Source organism: Ceratotherium simum, chromosome 34, assembly GCF_057802395.1.
Source record: "Ceratotherium simum simum isolate JZ-2026a chromosome 34, ASM5780239v1, whole genome shotgun sequence".
In the NCBI taxonomy this organism is placed as follows: Eukaryota; Metazoa; Chordata; class Mammalia; order Perissodactyla; family Rhinocerotidae; genus Ceratotherium; species Ceratotherium simum.
Window position 1 is genome coordinate 2,760,568 of NC_141933.1, and position 17,371 is coordinate 2,777,938.

General features: G+C 60.9%; 1 protein-coding gene across 1 annotated transcript in view; it reads right to left on the minus strand.

The window, feature by feature from the left end:
• Window positions 1-8,721, minus strand: part of LSP1 (lymphocyte specific protein 1) — a 38,456-nt gene extending 29,735 nt beyond the window's left edge. The window contains exon 1 of the mRNA XM_087422492.1: window positions 8,556-8,721. Within this exon, the coding sequence (XP_087278618.1) occupies window positions 8,556-8,623 (68 nt within the window). The 5' untranslated portion in view covers window positions 8,624-8,721. The remainder of the gene's footprint in view (window positions 1-8,555) is intronic.
• Window positions 8,722-17,371: the final 8,650 nt, after the last annotated feature.

Here is a 17,371-nt window from a genome sequence, read left to right on the forward strand (position 1 = left end):
TATCCATCTGCATGTCATCCATCTACCCATCGACCCGTCCAACCATACTTTCATTACATGTGTCCATCCACTCATCCATCCATCCACCCATCCACCCACCATCCATCCAAATATACATACATATGTTCTTCTGTCCATCCATCTGTCCACCCACCCATTCATCTATCCAAAGACATAGATATCTTCTCATGTCCATCTATCCATCCACCCATCCATCCACCCATCATCCACCCATCATCCATCCATCCATCCATCCACCCACCCACCTATCCATCCAAATAGACATACATATGTTCTTCTGTCCATCCATCCCCCCACCCACCCCCCCATCCATCCAAACAGACATACATATGTTCTTCTGTCCACCCATCCATTCACTCATTTATCCATCCATCCATCTACCTATCCACCCACCCATCATCTATCCATCCATTTCTCCATCCATCCATCCACCCACCACTCGTTCATCTATTCACCCACCACTCTACCCATTATCCACCCATTCATCCAACTATCCATCCATCCATCCATCATTCATCCATCCATCCATCCATCCATCCAAATAGACATATGTTCTTCTGTCCATCCATCCATCCACCCATCCATCCATCTGTCCATCCACCCATCCACCTACCAGTTCATCTATTCATCAACCCATGCACCCATTATCCATCCATCCATCCATCCATCCATCCATCCATCCACCCATCTATCCATCCATCCATCTATCCGTCTATCTATCCATCCTCCACTCATCATCCATCTATCATCCATCCTCCCATCATCCATCCACCCATCCATCCAAATAGACACACATAATGTTCTTCTGTCCATCCATCCATCCACCCATCCACCCATTCATTCATCCATCCATCCATCTATCTACCCATCATCCATCCACCCACCCATTCATCCAGCCAGCCAGCCATTCACCATCATCCACCCATCAGCCATCAGCTATCCATCAATTTCTCTGTCCATCCATCCATCCATCCATCCATCCAAATAAACATATATATGTTCTTCTATCCATCCATCCATCCACCCATCCGCCCATGTTGTATCCACCATCCATCCACCTATTCAGTTGTTCCTACTTCCTACCTTTCTTCACCTACTTTTCCTTGTTTTATTTTTATTTTTGGGGGGGGTATGGGGGGATGATTGACCCTGAGCTGACATCTGTTGCCAGTCTTCCTCTTTTTCTTTTTTCTCCCCCAAGCCCCAGTACACACTTTCATATCCTAGTTGTAGGTCCTTCTAATTCCTCTATTTGGAACGCCGCCTCAGCATGGCTTGATGAGCAGTGAGTAGGTCAGCACCCAGGATCTGAACCGGCTAACCCTGGGCCGCCAAGGTGGAATCGTGAACTTAACCACTACGCCACTGGGCGGGCCCCTACCTTTCCTTTCATTCATCCATTTCACTCATTCATTCATTTAATTAATTAATTAATTCCGCTCTCCATCATTGAGTTTTTTTATTTTCTTTCTTCTACGACTAACACGTGGTTCATAAGATTGTGGCCCAAGAAGATAAGAGAGCAGATCCTCGTGACCCAGTAGGCTCAGTGCTCTAAGAGATCCTAAATAGGAGCTGGAGAAGTATAGTTCTGTCCTCTTGTTCAAACATTCTCATCACCACAACAACACACACACACACACACATACACACACACACACACACAAATACGTGCTCACAGCAGAATCCAATGAAAGGTGCAATGAGCAGTGAGAGGTCACAGGGGGAGAGGACATCAGGGCTGGTGGCCTCAGCGCCTCTGGGTGACTCCAGGTAGAGAAATGTCTCTGACTTACAGAGGAGGCAGCCTCCAAGTGCTCTGAGCACTCATCTATCTTGCATGTGGCTCAGTCCAGCAAAGAGAGAGGGCCCGGGTGGTGGGGGTAGTGATGAAGCTGGGACTTGGGTTGTGGTGGGGACCAGGAGAAAGACTGAAGGCTTCTTTCTAGATTCCTCTGGAATCAGTGGGCTATATCCTTCTGTCCCAAGTCTCATTTCTTTTTTGAGGGGGGGTACCTGGGAGAGGAGGAGGAGGCAGCCTTGAGTTACCTCAGAAGCGACACCATCGAACAGCAGGTTGCATCTAGGAAGGAGGGGCGCAGACACAGGTGGAGTGAGGGGGGCTGTGTTCCCCCCCTGTAGCAGGAAGGAGCAGCGCCTGAGATCCAAACTGCCAAGGCTGGAGCAGGGCAGCCACCCTCTCCCGTCCTCACTCACAGCCCCTGTGGCAGCTGGAGAAGCCAAGGCTCTGGGAGGGGAAGGGGGCGACTGTTACTCTCATCCCCCACCCCCCACTGGCTGTCCCTGCTGCCCTCTGCATGCCCCCCACAGAGCTGCCCTTTCTCCAGGCTCTCGGCCAGAGGCCTGAGGTCCTCCTTCTCCTGCAGGGGGAGGTGAGTGCATTGGAGGGGGGCACAGACATTCCCTGGGTTTCCAGACAGCCCCTCCCTGCCAGCCAGTGGGACCAGACAGTGCTTCCTCCCCGACCCCACCAACTCCCAATGTGCCAGCTTGCAGGCAGTTAGTGATGGAGTTTGGACAGGACTGGCCTGGCCCCAGGAAAGGGCCGGGGGCTTTCCTCCTCCCGCCTCTTATCTGTCTGTGTCTGGCACCACATGGCTCTGCTGGCCAGGCAGGGTTAGGAGCCTGATTTCCTCAATCCCCTAACCTTCCACGAACCCCACACCTCACACAGGTCCCCCACCCCCTCTCTCCAGGCTCCTGGGTGTTGGGGAGGGCCCGGGGCCTGGGCCGGCTCCTTGCGCCTGGATTCCCCTTTGGCTGGGCTGCCCCTGGCCATGTTCTCCTAGTCTGGGTTTTCACCTCCAAGCCCCGAGTCATCCTGGGCAGAGAGGGCCTGATTCCATCTGCCTCAGGGCACTGAGGGTTAGGAGAGGTCCGGGAACTCCCCTTGCTGGTTGCCTTGTGGCGCGGGCCCCCAGTCTCCAAGAAGGCCATTAGAAGTCCCCAGAAGGGGGATTCCCTGATGCAAAAGGGCTGGGGGCTGGGAATTGGGTGGGGCTGGGCTGAGAGAGAAGCTGAGGGTTCCTTTCTAGACACCTCTGGAAAGAACCAGCTCGTTCTGGAAGGGCCAAGTCCCATTTCCGCTTTTTGGGGAGGTCCCTGGGGTGTCTTCTGAGCTATGCCTTATTCTCTGTGGGCCTCAGGAAGCGCAGCCCTTGCCCCCACAAGAACCTTCGGGTGCAGACCAATTGGCAGCACAGCATGGGGTTATCAAGCGCCTAGGAGGGGCAGCCCAGCCACCCTTGGGTCCCCCCAAGGCCTTGCCAGGACCCCAGCACCCCAAACTTGAACTTGAGTCCACAGGGGGCACGGGCTCCCCAAAAAGCGTCTCTGCAGGGAAGCAGTGTTAGGAAGCACACGCTCCAAGCCAGGGCAGCCAGTGCCCCTCCACGCCTGGCTCCGGGCTGCTCCTGACAGCTGCCCTCAGGCAGAACATCCAGCTCTTTTAAGCCTCAGTTTCTCCCTATGAGATGGGAGGTCTCGGAACCCACCTCACTGGGGCAGGTACAACAAGATCCTTGGTGTGAAGGGTTTGGTGAAGGCCCACGCGGTGGAGTGATGTGTAGTCAGAGTAGATATGACTTCAACCGTGCAGATTGGGGAAACTGAGGACTCAAGGGGCAGGGCTTACCCCAGAAAGTACTAGCCTGGGTGTCAGCAGCTGATGCCAGACGTGTCCCCCCAAGGGCTCTGTGCCCAGTTGTCTTCCTCCCCCCACACTCAGAACTCAGAGCCCAGGAGAGCGAAGCGGATGCTCACGGCCCCCCTCCTGCTGACCAGGACTCCAAGGGGCCTCTTCCTGCTGCCAGGACCCTCATCTTCCTGACATTCTGGCACTCTCTGAGGGAAACTGAGGCAGAGACAGGTGGAGGGGTGGTTGTGGAGGGGAGGGCAGCCGCTGCAGCAGCCCACGGTGCCACCCGGCAGAGGCCTGCCTTGTTCTGGTCCCCGAGACCCTCCTGGCTCTGCCCCGTGGGGCTCCAGGATTGTTTGGTGAGGAGGCAGATGGGGATTAGGAAGGAAGTGGGGATGAGGGGAAGGATTTCCAGCTTCCCTAATCAGCAGGGGTGGGGGCCCGTGACACCCCGAGTGTATGTGAGGCATCCTCTCTCTCTTCCCCCGACAAGGAGGGACCATGAGAGGGTCCAGATGGAAGGCGGGAGGAAGCAGGCGACCTCAGCCAGCCCCAGCCAAGAGGAAGGCATCCATCATCTGAGCTGAGCTCAGCCTCTCCCTCCCCTGGGACATTTCCTGGCGCCCGAGACCCCTGACCTGGGGGGAGGAGGAGAGGAGGCCCCAGGGGGCTCCTGAGGCCTGACTGAGCTCTGACTGCCGCCTTCAGGTCTGGACCCTGGGCACGTCCCCCTAGTTCCTCCACCCTAGCAGCCTGCTGCCGGCTGCCCCGGCCAGGGCCTGACTCTGCCGGCCCCACCCTCCCTCCTGAGTGGCCTCTGGCATTGCCTGCCGCTCTGGGGCCGAGTGCCCTGGCTGTACCAGGTGGAGTCTGGCTCTGCTGGGAGGGCAAGTGGGCAGGAAGGCCACCCAGGAACCTCGCTGCATGTGGGGTTCCCACCCGGAGGGTCCGCCTCTCCCAGGCACACAGGCTCCTCCCACCCTTGGCTCCCTCAGGGGGCCGCGGCCTGCAGGCTGGCTCAGCCCTTCCTCCAGCTGCCAGCCACCCACAGCCCTGCAGGTACCTGTGGCCTCTCTCCTGAAGACCCTGGAGCCCAGATGGCAAGGCCAAAAGTCTGCAGGGGCAGATGGCCAGAAAGAGACCCTGCCCAGGGTGGTCCCACAGGTGGTCCCTGCCTTTCTCCTCTCTCAGCTGGGCACATGGAGAAGCGGTTGAGGCAGCGTCCATGAATCTCCTATGACCAGGGCCATGCCCTGCCTAGCAGGCAACAGCAGGGGTTAGAGGCAGAGGAGGCAGGGAGACCACTGATCACTCTACTCCTGCCCCAGTCAGCATCATCCAGGGCCAGAGTAACCAAGCTTGTCCTGGGGGGGAGGGCAGGACCAGGACTCTGGGGCAGGACCAGGGATCCGGGGCGGACCAGGACTCTGGGGCAGGACCAGGGATCCGGGGCAGGACCAGGGATCGGGGCAGGACCAGGGATCCTGGGCAGGACCAGGGCTCTACGGCAGCCCAGGGATCCGGGCAGGACCAGGGATCTGGGCAGGACCACGGCTCTGGGGCAGACCAGGGATCCGGGCAGGACCAGGGATCTGGGCAGGACCACGGCTCTGGGGCAGAACAGGGATCCGGGCAGGACCAGGGCTCTGAGGCTGGCTCTAACCATGGGCAGCAGCAGGTGCTAAGGAAGCCCAGGTCAGTGGCCATCTTGGGTGGGCTAGATGAGCATTAGGAAGCCTGGAGAGGGGATGGTGCGGTCAGGTAGGGCTGGGAAGTGCGTGTGCAAAGCCTGCAATGATTCTGGCACCTTTTAGAACTGAGAAGAGCTGGGAATGTCAGACCATGGAGGGGAAGTGAGATCAGTGTGGCCGGGGCAGGCCTGGAGTGGATGCTTGGGGGCGTGGACTTTGCCGCCCAGCAGTGAATGGTCTCATGTATGGGAGGACATGGTCCAATGGCTTCATAGAGAGAGAGCATGGCGGGGGCTGGGGCATGGAGACCACGGGGTGAGGTCGTCTTGGTCAACCGGGGGCGCTGGGCTGCGGCAGGGGCGAGGCCCAAGGGACCGGGCGAGGCTGTCTGCAGGTGGAGTGGTGGGACTTCTGTCCGTGGGTGCGGGCACAGGGAGGACCCAGCCTGGTCCTGTCTGGCTCTGGTGAGGGTCGGGGTGCACATGGGCCCTCCAAGGAGTTGCGCTTCCAAGATTTGGACGTGTTGAACCCGGGGTCCCTGAGGGCATCCTCCACCTCCATCCCCTGGATGGGGGCCCTGTCCTCGCCCCCCTTGGAGTCCGAGGTCGGTCGCTCCCCATGGGTGGGAGACTGGGGCTGGGGGCCATACCTCAACTCTACCAGGAGGTCACGGCCGTGGCCCCACAGGCTGCAGCTGGGCAGCCAGGGCAAGGAGAAAGCACCCTAACCCTGAGTGGAGGGAGGGAGGGTCTGTAGCCCAGCCTGCACGTGGAGCAGAGGGGAGACCAAGGCCCTGTCGGGGGCCCGTTGTTTGGGGATGCCCCCATCCTAGGGCCAAATGTGATGGGGTCAGTCCCATCCTGGGGGAGTCTGAGGGAGGTGGCCCCGTCCTGTGGCAGTCTGAGGGGGGTGGCCCACTTGCCCAGTTGGAGGGGCACGGCCTGCCCTGGGCCCAGCATGGAAGGCGATGTCCTGAGTCACTGCCAGCCCCTCCGTAGGCAGCGTGTGGGGACTAGGGGCAGGTCTCTTCTGCTCTGTTCCAGCCGTAGCAGACTCTGCCCAGCCTGGGCCTTCCCAGGGCTCCTGGGTGGGGGCTTCCTAGCCCACAGGTCTCTCGCCTGGGCGTCGGGGACTTCTCACCCCCCTGGACAGGAAAATCCCCGGTTCCCTTAGTCACCTTGTGAAATGAGAACCCCACTCCGCCCTGGGTCTCGGTTTCATTCTGAAAGGTCGGTGTCACACACCACATTGGGGGGGTGACGTCTGCGGGGGTGCCCAGGATCCAGGGGCCGGGGCTGCTTCCGACCAGCTCTCCTGCCCGATCTCCTGACAGACCCCACACAGGTGCAGCCCGGCCCTGGGACAGGCACCAAGACGCCCAGGGGTCAGCCGAGCGCCAGCCCGCCGCCCACCTGCCTGGGCCCCTGCTGCCGTGGCTGTGCCCTGCTCCCCCACTCTCTCCCTCTCCTCGGCATGCGCGACAGCTGGAAGGCGGGTCAAGGATGGGGCCAAGGAGGGAGGCAGGGGTGCCCTGCCAGATCGCTAAAGCTGTGCCCTTCTATGGGCATGAGGTGGCCGGAGGAGCACGGGGAGCGTGGGGCTCGGACGGCGCTGACGTGAGGAGTCATTTCTGAGCGGGGACACAGCTGTTCCCCAGTTGCCTGCTGCGTACGCGGAGCAATCTCCCTCCTCAAGGACATGGCGATCCCCACAGGGCCCACAGCCCGTGCCGTGGCCTCCCACCCCTCCTCGGCCCTCAAGATCCCACACTGGGTGATGGGTCCCCTCAAGCCCCTTGAGGGGACAACGTGGCCCCAACAGTTTGGGCCCGGCACAGGCACCCTGACCCAGACCCAGACCCCGGCCTGCCAGGCCGATGCTCAGCCTTCCACCCCACCCTGGCTCTCGTGACTGGGGTCCACGGGGGATTCGGCAAGGAGAAGGCGGTCGTCCACCTCCCTCACACACGCACATATATGCACACACACATGCTCACACATGTGCACACATACACTCACAGCAGACATTTCTATCATTTCTCTCCTTATCGATAAACGCATCATCATAGGATCAGGTTTTGCTGCCACCAGCTCCCAGCAGAAGAGCCAAGGTCAGAATCCACTTTGTAAGTCAGTGAGGCTGTGGGGCCCTGGTGGCCACCACCCCCTCCCCGCCCTGGGCGGCTCCATCTCCATCCTCTTGCTCTGGCCTGGTGCTCCTGGTCCTTCCCTCCCACTGGCCTGGGCAGCAGCCCCACTGTCCTCCTTCTGGGCCAGAGACCTCCATCCCCACATGGCCCCCCATCCTCTGACTGTCAGAGCATCAGTCCACTCCCCAGAGCCCCACCTGGCCCCCAGACCTGACTACACCCACCTCTTCTGGCCCCGGCGCCCTGGGCAGTAGGAACCACCCCCTCCAGCTCAGCCTGGATGCCGCCTGCCGACAGCCCTTCCCCCAGCCCAGGCCCTTCTTCTGCCTCTGCACAGGCCGGGCGCCCAGCGGCTCCACGGAGCGCAGCTGTCTCCTGAGGAGGCCTAGGCCTGCAGGGTCTCTCTGCCCAGCTCTGGCTGTGGCAGCACAGGTGGTCCTTTTTGCCAGCAACCCACATGCAGCCTCTGCCCATGTCCCCCTCACGTCCCATCCCCAACCAACAGCGCCTGCCAGGCACTCAGAATAGGCACCTGCCCGGCATCCTCAGGTTTCTCCATCACCATGGGAGGGGCAGTCGGGGGAAGGGGGCCTGGCAGGGCCTCAAGCTTGGGCTTTGAGGGTCCTGAGGCCGAGCAGCCCCTCTGGGCCAGGCTTCCTGGGCCAGGGCTGCACCCCCATCTCCTGTCCTCACAGCTTCAGCCCTGCCTGCCCAAGGCCCAGGCTCCCCCTAGCTGTCCAGGCCACGTCCTGGGGCCCTGCAAGGGGCGCCCAGCCCTCCTTGTCCTGGGTTAGCGTCCCACTAGCCGGTGGCGGAACCCGGCCTCTCGCAGTGAGGCCCAGCTGCAGAGGCAGATGGAAGAGGCATCCACCGCCCATTAGGTGACTCGGGGTCCCAGGAAGGGGCCCTGTAGCCTGCATGCCACCCAAGTCCCCCATGGCACCATCAGCTCTGGGTTAGGCGTTACTGCCACATAAACGTAAAGACTCCTGCTCGCAGGAACAGACCACCGTGACGCACGGGGCCTCCTACCTACCCTGTGCCTTCTTCTACCAGCAGCTCTTCCCGCTCCTCGGATTCGGGGTGGCTCGCAGCCTCCGCCATCGGCCTAGCGTCCGGGCCGATTTCGGCTGTGCGTGTGTGCAGCAGCTGGGTGCTTCCTCGGGCGGCGGCGGCCGGAGCCCCCACCCCCAGCCGGGTTTCACTTCCCCCTTCCGCCTGCAGGTTGAGGTTTGGAACATATTGGGGCTTGGGTTGGGGTGTTGTTTTTTAATCTGTTGCTGCAAGAGAAGAGTGAAAAAAAAAAAACCAGCCATCAGGAAACGTTAAGCAAGTTGAGTTGCAGGGACTGGGGTGACAGAGAGGGACTGTGTTAAGGCAGAGGTGGGGTGCCATGTGTGGTCCGGAGTCTGGGCGCCTGCACAGGAGCCCCCCACACTCTGCCTGGGTTCCCCCAGCAGCCCTGGCCTCCAAGTTCGTTTGCACATGCTGCTCTCCGAGTGCCAGGCCATGGTTCAGGTCCCTACGCCTCCAAGTTAAGCATCTTAACCTCTCTGGATGGAAACCTGCGTGTGTCGCGGAGCGCGGATTCACTCCTTGGGGCCGTTGCCTGAGCACCCCTGCCAGGTCTGTGCTCTCGGGCAGCTTCTGGGGCCCCGCGTGGACCGCTCCACCTCCTGCAGGCCTCGTGTCGTGTCTTCGTGCTTTCTTTACTCCTGACAACAGTTGGGCTCCCTGGTCTATCTGTGGCTCCTCCCCTTGTCCCCTCGACTCTGCTTCCCTCACCCCCATGCTCGGGGATCTCGGAACTGACCGTGCCGATGGTGAGTGTCACCAGGCCCTGGGAGTGGGGGCTCAGGGGCTCCCCCAGGAGGCACCAGCAGGACAGAGAGGATGAAAGGAGGCTGTTTCCACCCTTTACGGGCCTTGGCTGCTGGGAATGGCCAGACCAGGGGCTCAGAAATCACTGAGGGGTGACGGGCAGTTATGGGGGCCAGACCCCAAAGCCGGGGGACCTTGGGCTGTGTGCCATGAGGCCATGGAGGTACGGGAGACTTCCCTGGCAAGACCAGGGCTGACCCCTGGGCTCATGAGAAGGAAAGGGAGCCCTGGGCCATCTCGCCAAGCCCTGGACAGCTATGGGCCTGAGAAATCCAACCAGAGGGACTTGGAGGGGCCCCGAGGCAAAGAGGGGCACGAGAGAGGCCCAGGGGGTCAGGGAAGGTGGTAGGGCCCTAGAGTGTTCACTCATCAGAGTGGGGCCTGACCCAGGGACAAAACAACTTGGGGAGCAGTGTGGACCCCACCCCTGCCTACACCCCAAGGAGGCTTCTCGCTCACCCGGGACAGGAAACTCGGGGAGGGGTCCTGCACCAGCGACCATGGGGCAAGGCCTGAGCAGAGGGGAGGCCACAGGGCCCTGCCCCTGGGGGCTCTCGGCCCACTGCCTCCTCTGTCCCCTCTGTGGTTTCCAGGGGCTGCACGCTGTCCAACATGGACATGGCGGTTAGACGTCCACCTGGGCAGGGCCAGGCCTCAGCATGGCGGCCAGCGTCCCCAGGGCACAGCCCCTCAGCTCGCCCGCCCCATCTGCTGCCTCATCAGTGGACGTGACCCTTGGTCGAACTGCCTTTCAGGTCCTTCCCCTGGCCTGCAGTGAGGTCGGCCCCAACATCACAGCCGGGAAGTTTAAGGGCACTGTCAGGACAGGGGAGGGCAGATGGAGGCTGGGCGTCCTCCACACATGGCTTCCTGGCCCGCCATTCGCTGCCTGAGGCTGGGCCAGCTCCCGCCTTTACGGGGCCCAGTACAAAATGAAAACGCGAGGCCTCTGTTCAAAAACCACAGAGAATTTCAAGAGGGATCCCGTGGAGCTGGCTCTGCTGAGAGTAAACTCGAAGGCACGGCCTGAGCAGCTGACCCACCGTCCCAATCTCCTCTGAGACAGATGTAGCTCTTGACCCTGCAAGCATTTGCCAGACACCGGGGCCCTCCAGAGCGCTCCTCTCTCCCCTCTGCCTGCCCGTCCTCCGAGGCCCAGAGGCAGCTGACCCCTCCTACAAGGGTTGAGCTGAGTCCCCCCAATACACAGGTTGAAGTCCTGACCCCCAGCGCCTCAGAGTGGGACTTTATTTGGAAAGAGGGTCACTGCAGATGTAGTTAGTTAAGATGAGGTCATCAGGGTGGGTCCTAATCCAGCGTGACCGTGTCCTTATACAAAGGGGAAATTGGGAGACAGACTTGCACGCAGGGACGACACCATGTGAACATGGAAGTGGAGGTCGGGGTGATGTGTCTACGAGCCCAGGAACCCCATGGATGGCCAGGAAACCACCAGCAGCTGGAGGAAGGGCCTGGACCGGAGGCTCCCTCACAGCCTCAGGAGGAACCAGCCCTGCTGACGCCTGGGTCTCGGACCTCTGGCCTCCAGGACGGGAGACGGTAAAGGTCTGCTGTTTAAGCTGCCCCGTCTGTGGGACTTTGTTACGGCTGCCCTGGGTCACTGATGCCTCTCCCTCCCGTGCTGTGTCCAGCAAACAGGCCCCAAAGAGCAGGGAGACCCCACTTCCCCAGGAGAGCCCCAGGGGACGCTCTCCTCAGCGCTCAGCTCCTTCTCCCCAGCTCCAGGCCATCCTGCTGCTCATCAGGCCCTCTTCCCATCCCTCCAGCCTCTCCTCCCCTGTTCATCCCATGTTTATGTGCCTGTGCTCAAATCTCTCACATCTTTAAAAAAATTAAAAAGGAAAACGCCCTGGACCCGCCCAGCCTGCCTGCTGGTCCTTCTCAAGCCTCCTTCATGGCCAGCTCTTTGCCTCCATCCCTCGCCTCCACTTGGCCCGGACCAGCAGGCGTGGACAAGGCGGGGCACCCCTGGGGGCAGCCGGTGTCCATTGGGCTGCCTGTGCCCTGTTGGGTGGCAGATTGAACAGAGCAGGGCCCCTCCTTCCAAGAGCTGAGTCTCCCCAAGACACGGGCACGCTATGGTTCGTCCGCTTGGTGTCATTCACTCAAACTCCAGGGCGGGGGGGGGGATGGGGAGGGCAGAGACCTCGTCTTGTCTGTCGTCGTGCCCCCAAACCTGGTGCAGTGTCCAGTGACATAGTGAATGACCAAGGGGAGCAACGAGCTAGTCTGAGGCCAGGACGGAGCAACCTCTGCCAGGGGTGGTTCCGGCACAAGAGATGCTGAGCCGGAGACGTACGAGGCGGTTGGGGCAGAGGGACACGAGGGATGCGCTGACTCTGTGCTGCCTGTGGGACATCAAGACAGACTGTCCAGGAGCAGCTGGGTCTGTGGGCAAAGTGGCTTCAAAGACCCAGGTGGGACGGGTCCCCCAGGGAGGGCAGTGTCAGGACCACACGCTCAAGTGACCTCGGGCGACAAGACGCTGGAGAGGGGACAGGAGAGCGTGGGCAGAGTGAGCGAGGAAGAGAGGAGCGTGGGCAGAGTGAGCGAGGAAGAGAGGTCAGGAACCGGGAAGTGGTCCATACACAGAACAGGTCAAGCCAGAAGAGGACAAGGCATGTCTGACTGAGTGACTGGCTGGGGCACTGAGGGTAGAGGAGCAAGTCGCGGGAGGAAGGAGTGTCACCGTGGGTCGGCACGTGGGCCCATCAGCCGTGGGAGTCCCAGGGCCCGAGGGGCTGCAGGGGCTGCACGTGAAGGTGGGGGCTGTGCACAGACCATCAAGGAAGGCTGGGCAGAGTGACTTGGGGGCTATCCAGAAGGCTCTGCAGGTTGTAGGGCAGGACAGTGGGAGAGGAAGATGGACAAGGGGAAGGGTGTTTTGAGGATCGAGGAGAGAGACGCTGAGGATCTGAAGAGAGACAGCATGTGGGCTGGAGAGAGGCGGGCTCAGGAGTATGATGGGCTGCGGAGAGTCCCCTAAAAATTCCCATGTTCTGGTCCTGACTCTCAGCACCTGTGAGCATGACCTTGTTAGGAAACAGGGTCTTTGCAGATGATAATTAAAATGAGGTCACCAAGGTGGGCCCTAATCCGATGTGATTGGTATCCTTATGAGAAGAGGGGATCAGGACACAGACACACAGAGGGACGACCATGTGAGGACACAGGGAGAAGACGGCCGTCTACACACCAGGGAGAGAGGCCACAGGAGGAACCAGCCCTGCCCACACCTGGATCTTGGAAGTCCAGCCTCCAGGACTGGGAGACAATCGAAGTCTGTGATTTAAGCCCTGGTCTGTGATCCTTTTGCACTGATACAGGCCTTGTCTTAGTCAGGGAAGGGCGACTAGCTGCTGTAACAAACAGCCCCACACTCAGGGCCTTGGCCCTGTGAGAGCTTAACTCCCACTTCCCTCTAATTCTCAGGCCCGTGTGGGTGGGAAGGGGGCTCTGCAGTCGTCCTGGGACCCCAGGCTCCTCCTGCCCAAGATCCTCAGAGTCCTGGCTGGTCCTCTGTATCCAGCTGGCAGAGGAGGGGTGGGGAGACCATGAGGAAGACCGGGGGGCCCAGGGCCAGGCCTGGACACAACTGCCATCAAGAACTCAGTCTCATGGCCTCACCTGTCCTCAAGGTGTATGCCCGGGAGGAAAAAGGAAGCAGTGTCCTGGGCAGCCAGCCAGCTCCTGCCACAGCGACCTACAGTATTCGGGGGCGAGGGAGCAAGAAGCTGGGATGCCCAGGATGCACTGGGGGTTCCGGTAGTTCCAGGCACAAAGCAGGGGTAGGTCGCGACAGGAGAGGATTCCAGACACGATGCCCCGGGCTGGAGGTGCCATGGGAAACCCCGGTGGAGGCGTCCAGGGGCGATTGTGCCGACACAGGCCGATTTCGGACATGCCAGGAGGGAGCCGGTCGGAGTGCGACCACAGAGGGTGATGGATGGGATCTCGGCACGGAGCTTCCCTCTCTCTGCTCAAGCTTCGGGGAACGAATCACTCTGAGGGCGCACCCAGGTGTTCTGTGAGTTTTCCCATGGGGAGGAATGCTGTGGGGTTTGCTGGTGTAACCCCATCCCCCCTCCCTGATCATGGGCCTCTGTGAAATGGGTCCTGGTGTGGGCGCACGAGGAGCGTGAGGAGGAGGCCACGGGTGGAGTCTGGGGATGGATGGGGACAGGGAGTCCACAGGGGAGCCAGGGGAGTGGATAGGTCAGAGGGACGCCAGGAGAGGATGGACGGATGGGCAGGCGGGGAGCAGGCCACACTGAGTGGACACCCTGAGAGGTCAGAGAGATGAGAGCCGAGGGGCAGCTGGGCGATTTCAGGGACCACTGGGTACAGGTGACGGGACAGTGGGGCAGATGACGAAGGTGCTGTCGGGAGGAGTCGCTGTGCGGTACACATGTCCCCTGGGCTGTGGGCAGTGGGTGGAAGCAATTGTGTTCTGCCCTGTGGCCTCTGATATGAGGTGCGGGAGACCCAGGTTCTTGGGGGGTGAGAGGTCCTGGAGGGGAACTGGTGGGGCAGAGATCGGGGTCAGGCGGAGGGCTGCGGCTGGTACTGCCTGCACCTGGCCCGGTCTCCTCCCTGGAAAGGGGGCAACCGCAAGGACCTGAGCCCAGAATTGCCAGAAATTCCCTCTGGAGTGAGGGGCAGGGCACAGGGAGCAGGAGAAGCTGTGAGGAGAGGGGCGCAGGGCGGGAGGTCCCCCAGGCTGGTCTGGTGAGGAGGAGTCCTCACAGCTCCCAGGATTCAGAGGTAGAGGGTTCTGGCTGACTGTGGGGGACACAGAGGGGAGAAGCTGCCTGGAGGGTCTTCCCTTGGACCAGGCCCCCTCCCAGGATGATGGAGGGATGAGTGCTTGGAGTCCAGCAAGGACTTCGGTGACGGGGGTGCTTAGGAGGTGGGGGACAGAGAAAAGGAGAGGGCGCAGCGGGGGGCCAGAGGGTGGTTGTCAAGGGGCGGGGAGCTTCCAGGGGAGCTGGCAGTCAGGCGAGCCAGGAGGGCTGCCCCAGGGGCCCGGGCATGCACAGCTCCCAGGGTGCTGTGTGCTGGGCCTGTGTGTGAGTGGGACCCTGGAGGCCCAGCTTGGACTGTGAGCACACAAACTCCAGGTGCCCCCTGAGGGCCTACCTCCCATCCATAGACAGTTATCCACAGACATGCCAGGCCCTTGGGGCTGAGGGACGAGATGGGCGGCTGAGGGCTCACGGAAGGCTTCTCGGAGGAGGTGACCACCACAGAACCTGAAGGAGGGGAGGAGGCAGCGGTGGGAGATCCTGAGAGCCACTTGCAGGCCTGGTGCTGAGGTGGGCACTGTGTGCACAGGAGGGCTGGGGAGGGCCGGCTGACTCCCGGGCAGTGCCAGCGGATCCTCCTCACCTGTCCATCCTAGGAGGCAGGGCTCTCATCTCCATGCCCACTTTATAGTCTGGTAAACTGAGGCCCAGCAGCTCATCAGGATGCCATAAGGTGGAGTGAGTGGGGGTTGGGGAGCAGAGAAAGGGACAGCAGGGTGACAGGCAGACCCGTGGATTGTCAGTCATGGCGGGGGGTCTGGGACCAGACAGAGCTGGTGCTTGAAGATCAAACAAGGGACAGACTGGACAGGTCACTGAGGGTGAGGCTAGGCTGGAGAGAGAGTGAGGCACTGCCGGATCCCGGGCCCTGTGGGTGGGGGCCCCAGCAGGTGGACTGTCATGGAGGAGCTCTGTGCTCCCCCGGGCCCTCCTCTGGCTTCCCCTAGGCCAGATGGAGGTGGGGGTGAAGCGGGGGGGAGGCCCCCCCTGAGTCCTGTCTCATAGACACAGGGAAGGCCCAGAGCCGCACCCCCATCCTAGTCCTCACAGCTCCACCCACTTCCAGATGGACCCTCGGCCGCGGCCCCTTCCTGCTCCCACTGTCCCCAAAGGTGGCACCCGCCCTCACTTTCCCAAGACCCCCGGGAGCCGGGTGCCATGTCCTTCACCCCCTCAGCCCTTGCTGCTCTGTCCTCACCCACCGGCCCTCCCCCGTCTCCCGCCATTGGCTCCTCGCTGTCCACAGCTCGACCTGCGCAGGGCGGCGCCACTCATCTGTGTGCATTTTGCTTCACCTGTTTTCTTGGTTGCTTAAGAATTTTATTGTTTTGACATTTACAGAAAAGTTTAATTTGGGGGAAAAGATTTCAAACTCACAGAAACATTTCAAGGATAAGACAAGGAACACCCATACATCATGCACCCACATCACTGCTGGCCACATTCTGCACATTGCTTCATCATTGGTCCTCTCTCTTCTGTCTCTGTCTCTGTCTCTTTCTCTCTCTGTCTCTCCCCCCCCGTCTCTCTCTGTCTCTGTCTATCTCTGCTTCTCCCTCTCTGTCTCTGTCTGTCTGTCTGTCTGTCTCTCTCTCTCCTCCCACCCGTCCTCTATTCCTGAAGACCTCATGGTCTATTTCCTAAGAATGGAGACGTTCTCCACCCAACCACAGCACAGACACCAACAAGTCCACTTCACTGAAACACCCCATGTGTCTCGTCTCCGGGTCTGTCCTCGTGACCTGCCCCATCAGTTGTTTTACTCTCTTTCCTTCTGTGTGGCCCACTTCCTTGCTCTCCGGCACACCAGGACATTCGGGCTCATGTGTGCCCTTGCTGCCCATGGCCCCGTGCTCAGCTGTTCCTCCAGGAGCTCAGGTCAGCTCGTGGAGGATGGCATCGGGGGCCAAGGTCTGGGTGCTTGGCAGCTCCTTGCCTCTTGGCCTCATGGTGGGAAGAGTGGGAAGAGCTGGGGACACAAACCACCCACACAGGCAGACCCCCCGACCTGTGTGCAGCCAGCCTCGCCCACCAAGCCTCCTTCCTTGGCCTCCAGTGCCCCTTCCGTGCTCCCCGCTTCTCTCCCCACTCCCCCCGCCACCCTGCAGTTTGGCACCTCCCCGGCCCTTCCCAGCCACAGCCCAGCCGAGGTCTCCTGGGGCTTCCCACAGCTACACGCCATCCCTGACCCCAGCATCGTCCCCTGCAACTTTGCTGTCCTCCTCTTCCCTTTGGGGCTCCCTCCTGGGCAGCGTCCAGCTTGGGCCCACAGGAGTTGCCATCTTCTCCCCTGCCCTGCCCACCAGTCACTTCTGAGGACACCCAGACCCCACCCCCAGCCCGGACCCCTGCACCCAGCAGCCTGTGCCTCCCTTCCCTGGGAATCTCCACGGACCCCAAACTCATAGCCCAAAGCCAGCCCCTACCCTGCTCTGGGCTCCCTCCCTGGGGAACGGCCCCCTCATCCCCCACGCTCAGGTCTAGGCGCCCTGGCCACCTTGTCCACCAAGTGCTGGGAGCTCTGCCTCTTAAACGTCTCTCCTCCGCGGCTGCCCTCCCCGCTAGGAGGCAACCGTGGCTCCTACGCTCTCGCCCCGCTCCAGCCTTGCCTCCTTGCTGCCTATTCTCCACCCTGCACAGATCTTTCTAGAATGCAGAGCCCTCGCCATGTGCCAGGTGCGGGGCTACACGCTTCCCACAAGCAGCCCCATTCGGCCCTCCCTGTAGCTGTGTGGACACAGGCCCACCCAATCGGGGACACGAGGGTGGCCCAGCGGCAGAGAGACGAGGATTGGGTGGGGCCGGGCCCAGAGCGGGGTTGGATGTTTGCTTATTGGTTGGGTTTGGTTTACACAGTCCTATTACTTCATTCATTCACTCATTCACTCATTGGAAAATGTAACCAACACCCATAAACCCTCTCTCCTGCCCAAGAATCACAGCGCTCCCCAAATCTATGCGACTTAGGTGCTTTCAACCATCTGCCCCTGCCCAGCCCACCACCCCAGGGAATCACCATCTGGAATTTTGTGTTTGCGATTTTCTTGCCTTTTAGTTAAAAAGGTCATTTCCTCATATAGTGAGTCTGCCCAAACCCGATGGAGCTGAGTGCCGCCTGCGGGAGCCGGGCCCCGGCGTCCTGCCT